We start from the raw sequence: 4,982 nt of genomic DNA, 5'->3' as shown, positions 1-4,982 counted from the left end.
CACACGTGCAGATTATCTAAAGCCCGAATCACACTAGCGGCTCGCAGCTGCGATTGCAATTGGGTTTGTGATTGTGATTTGCTACGCTCCAATCATACTTGCGATTGGTGCTTTCTAATTGGCTGAGGCAATCGCAATCGCAGCCGCGAGCCGCTAGTGTGATTCGGGCTTTACGTGTTGGGTTAATATTTTAGTTATAAGATTTCTAGAGATTTCAACAAAATTCTTCAAGACTCTAAAAATCCTCTAGATAATAGCCAATGATTGCTTATCTAGTCAAGATACGATTCAAGATATTTATTATGGAAGAATTAATAAAATTTTTTAAATTTTATTAGGTTAGGAAATCTGTCATTTTTAATTAATTATATACATATTCAATTAATATCACCATAATTATAAATAAAATACATAATTACTTATATATGTATATATAACTTTTGTCTTTATATTTATTATTATTTTTATTTTTTGCGTTTTTGTCGTAGTCTGCAGCTAGCAACAAAACCATAGTGAAATATAGCACCGAACCTATTACCAAAAACTAGCATGCTAGCACGCACAGCAACACGCAGCACATAATATTTCAAGTTGCATAGTCATTATAATTGCTAGCAAAATGTCTCGCATGCGATCTAGTATGCAAAATCGTACCGTGTGCCGCAGGCTTAATATTGGCCTTAAGCCCGTATCAAACTACAGACTATGCATTGAAGATTGAGATTGAAGATTGAAGATTGAAATTTGACCAATTAGAATGAAGAAATGTTAGTTCTTTTTCTGATTAGTCAAATTCCAATCTTTAATCTTTAATCCTCAATCTTTAATGCGTAGTCTGATACGGTCTTTAAAGTCCGTATCAAACTACGCATTGAAGATTGAGATTGAAAATTCAAGATTGAAATTTGATCAATCAGGATACAGAAATTTTAATTTCTTTTGTTCTGATTAATCAAATTCCAATCTTTAATCTTCAATCCTCAATCTTTAATGCGTAGTCTGATACGGTCTTTAAAGTCCGTATCAAACTACGCATTGAAGATTGAGATTGAAAATTCAAGATTGAAATTTGATCAATCAAAATACAGAAATTTTAATTTCTTTTGCTCTGATTAATCAAATTCCAATCTTCAATGCGTAGTCTGATACGGGCTTAAGTATGGTCTTGTGTCGTCTTAAGATCTTATTCAACCAATGAAATGGCCACATAGCATCTTAAAGCCCGTATCAGACTACGCATTAAAGATTGAAGATTGAAATTTGTCCAATCAGAATAAAAAAAATTTAGTCCCTTTTGTTCTGATTAGTCAAATTCCAATCTTTTTAATCTTTAACCTTCAATTTTTAATGCGTAGTCTGATACGGGCTTTACGACATATGAGCATTGGCGATGCGCTATAAGGCTCGTTCTACAATAAGTCGTATGTCGTTAAGCCCGGATCAGACTACGTATTAAAGATTGAAATTTGACCAATCAGGCTAAAAGGAACTAAAATTTCCTTGTCCTTTGGTCAAATTTTAATCTCAATGCATAGTCTGATACGGGCTTTAGTCGTTAGCAAATTGACCAATGACAATCGATTATTCCGAGAATATTCGATTATGATTGATCAATTTGCTTACGACTAACGACATAAGGCTTATTGTAGAAAGGGCCTTATTTAAAATTTTTAAGAGCCGAATTGCAAAATCTGGCTGTATGTGTAAAATTATTAGTTATACAAAAAAACATTTTGAATGCGGTAGCATTTATAGAATTAAGAGAAAACATTAAATATCAGAAATTGTTTAACATAAATTATTTAGATTAATATAAAAACTAGTTTTTAGTATTTCTATAATATTTATCATTTAATATTATTTACATATAAAATAAATAGAGTAATGGAAATTTGAATATGAGCGGGAGTTGACGAAAAATGCCGGACTAATCAAAAGTAGCTCTCTTATGGCCAGTCTCTTATAGCGTCTTCTATTGGGAAAAACTCGCTTGCACTGACAGCACTGAGTGCTTGAAGCGTATTTCATTGGTAGTATTAGTGAGTATATTCTGAGTGCTGCACATTTCATTGGGAGTACAAAATGCTTTCAGTGCGCACTGAGTGCGGTAAAAGTGACCTGAGTTTAGAGGCCGGGGCCACCTCAGTGTTACACTGTTTGAATTTGACACTGTTCACTGCTGTGACAAGAAATATGGACTTATTTTTAGCAAGCAAATTTTTAGAATCTTTGTCGTCATCAAATGAAGATGAAATTCTGTTACTTATTGCAAACACGAAAAATGTGAAGCCAAAAATTATGAATTATGTGGATACTATTCACTTAAAGACCGATGATCAGGTTATAATATTTGATTTTTCAAGGTTATATTTTTAATAACATGTATAGGGCCGGTTGTTCCAACTTCTTGAGAAAATCACACTAACTGATATGTGGCTATCTTACAGTTAAAGTATACCTATTAGTTCACCGACAGGTTTCATTTGACATGTTGTTCCATGATATAAATACCTATTGGGTAGTTACCTCGTAGATAAGTACGAAAAGCATTTCCGGTTTGTATAATGCTAATTTCATGTCATTAAAAAGTAAGGTTACATAATTATCATTTTAATATCTATTGATATGTACATATGTTCCCAGGTAGCAAGGTGTCGTCATTATAACGTCATTTTTTAGTCACTGGTTACGTCAAATTCACTTTTGAAACGACGTAAAAGTGACGTTAGAATGACGGTCCTAAGTCACAGACCGTTGACGTCATTATCTGTGACGATAAAATGACGTTTTGTATAGTTTTGAAATGTTGCGCGCAGTAACATTTTTCATGAAATATTAAATAAATAATAATTTTCGATATAGATAAACATGCACATAAAATTCAATTATTAATATTAAATAATATTTCATAGTTTTGTAATATAATAATACCGTATTTTCAAGGGTTTTGAACAGAAAGTCATGTAAACTTTGTAAATATCATAAAATATTTATTATTTTCCATGAATAAGATAATTTTAATATTGATGTATTTTAACAACATTAGTTAATTGATCAGTAAATAACCTTAAAAAGAAAATGACGTTACGTTATTTCTGTGACGATAATATGTCGTCAAAAATATCACATTTGTGTTACGTCATTATTTAGTCAACTGACGTCATATGACGAAAAATGACCTTAAAATGACGTTATAATGACGACACCTTGCTACCTGGGTAAGTCGTTCCGAACCAAGGAAATTTGCGTACATAGCGATCTTATGGAGAATCGGAAAGAAGTATAGAAGAGAGTATAGAAGAGAGTATAGAAAGTGTTAAAAAAGTAATGAATTTCATGTATAAAATATATTTTTATGTTTAACGTATTCAAATCTTATTTGATTCTTATTATTGTGCTATACATGAAAGCAACATTATTTTATATTTCTTCTTTACTTATCTTTATCTTATCCTTATCTGGCATTTTATATCTATTATTGCAAGAAATGCAACACAAATTCGTATTGTCATAACCGTTTCGTACAAAATTACAAGATGTAAATATTTGCATAGATACGTGGAATGTTTCTATCCTTATCTGGATGTTTTTAAAAGGGAAAATAACAGTCTAATCTGACGAATAGAATATAATAAAAGATTATTTATTTGCAATTTAATACGTAAAAAAGAGTAAGTTGATATTTATTCATATATATTGTGTATTATGGAAAATATTTAAATAATCTAATAATTTACATTTCTCATCTGCAGTTACATTTAAAGCCATGTCCGTAAGTAAAACAGAACATAAATGTCACAATATTCTCAGTAATATGTGAAACATAACCAAAGATCTTCACTTTACCTGCTAAATAGAGATCTTACTCGGTGGTTGGAATACAGAGTAAAATTACCTCTTGGTACTAACAATTTAACCCATAGGTAAACTTTACCAATAGATGAAACAACAGATATTGATATTTATCTAATGGGTGATTGACGGGTAAATCTACCAAGAAGTTGGAACAACCGGCCCATAATGTGATAACATATGTATGACTTCCGCTTGTTCTCTCGGTGAGTGAACATCGTTTCTGAACTCTGAGTTTTTGGTGTTAGCATCAAAGAATATTTTCGCGAGTTATCTGCCTGACTCTGTACATCATTCGTTCTGTGTACATTGTTACAAGCTGCAGTCTGAAAGTGACACTGAGTGCGGAGTTGCCGGCCGTGCTCCGGTTTGCTCTGGCTTGCTCCAACTTTTTGCCTCCACGTAAGTGTGGTGTCGGCCATACTATCCTTCCAGGACATTTACTGCGTACAAGACCCATACACGCATTTAACACAACACGTGCAATTTATTCATCTCCAACTATGGATCCAACTATGGATTTTGCCATCGACGACGCTTTAGAAAAGGATACCCGGGACTCGTCCCTACCTAAAGAGGAATCTAGCAATGATAACGTTGTTGATAGGGTTCGAGATATCATTTATCGAAATTGTAAAAGAAGCCAGTCTTCTTTATTGAGAAGCTTATTTCCTCCTAAAAGATCAGCATTGGATATTCATGGAAAGGAAGATCCTCGGCTATTAAACAAATATGGCTTCCCTGCCGAAAATGGTCGATTAAAACCGATTAAAACATAATCCGTTGTAATCGGTTTTAATAAACATAATCTGTTTTAATCGGTTTTAATCGGTTCAATCGGCGCCCGGATTAAAAAGTAATCGATTTTAATTCCAAACGAACTATAATCGGTTTTAATATTGCTTTCGCGGATTATTTCCAATCTAAAATCATTACATTCTAATCCATATTGTTGTCAATCCAAATAAACACGAATAATCGAATGGATATTGTGGCTGCCGTAGGTCGTCACATTAAGCACAATCCGCGATACAATAGTGCGACCCGCAACTTGGCGGCCCACGCGCTCGCGCGTAGTCCCGGGTGGCGCCGCTATGCGGCGAAGGTCGAGCGAGCCAACCTGGAAGTAG

At 33.5% G+C, this 4,982-nt stretch overlaps 1 protein-coding gene across 1 annotated transcript; it reads left to right on the top strand.

The window, feature by feature from the left end:
- Positions 1 to 1,954: 1,954 nt before the first annotated feature.
- LOC115241018 lies at positions 1,955 to 4,587 on the top strand (the record flags this gene model as incomplete). The annotated part of the gene is made up of 3 exons (XM_029816529.1): positions 1,955 to 2,039; positions 2,290 to 2,340; positions 4,101 to 4,587. Coding segments are annotated over exons 2-3 (529 nt in total), but the record flags the coding sequence as incomplete, so codon positions are not given.
- Between the last annotated feature and the right edge of the window lie 395 nt (positions 4,588 to 4,982).

This window comes from Formica exsecta, unplaced genomic scaffold (genome assembly GCF_003651465.1).
Source record: "Formica exsecta isolate Colony F162 unplaced genomic scaffold, ASM365146v1 scaffold461, whole genome shotgun sequence".
Classification (NCBI taxonomy): Eukaryota; Metazoa; Arthropoda; class Insecta; order Hymenoptera; family Formicidae; genus Formica; species Formica exsecta.
The sequence above is the reverse complement of the archived record's forward strand: the minus strand, read 5'-3'. Positions and strand labels throughout refer to the sequence as shown.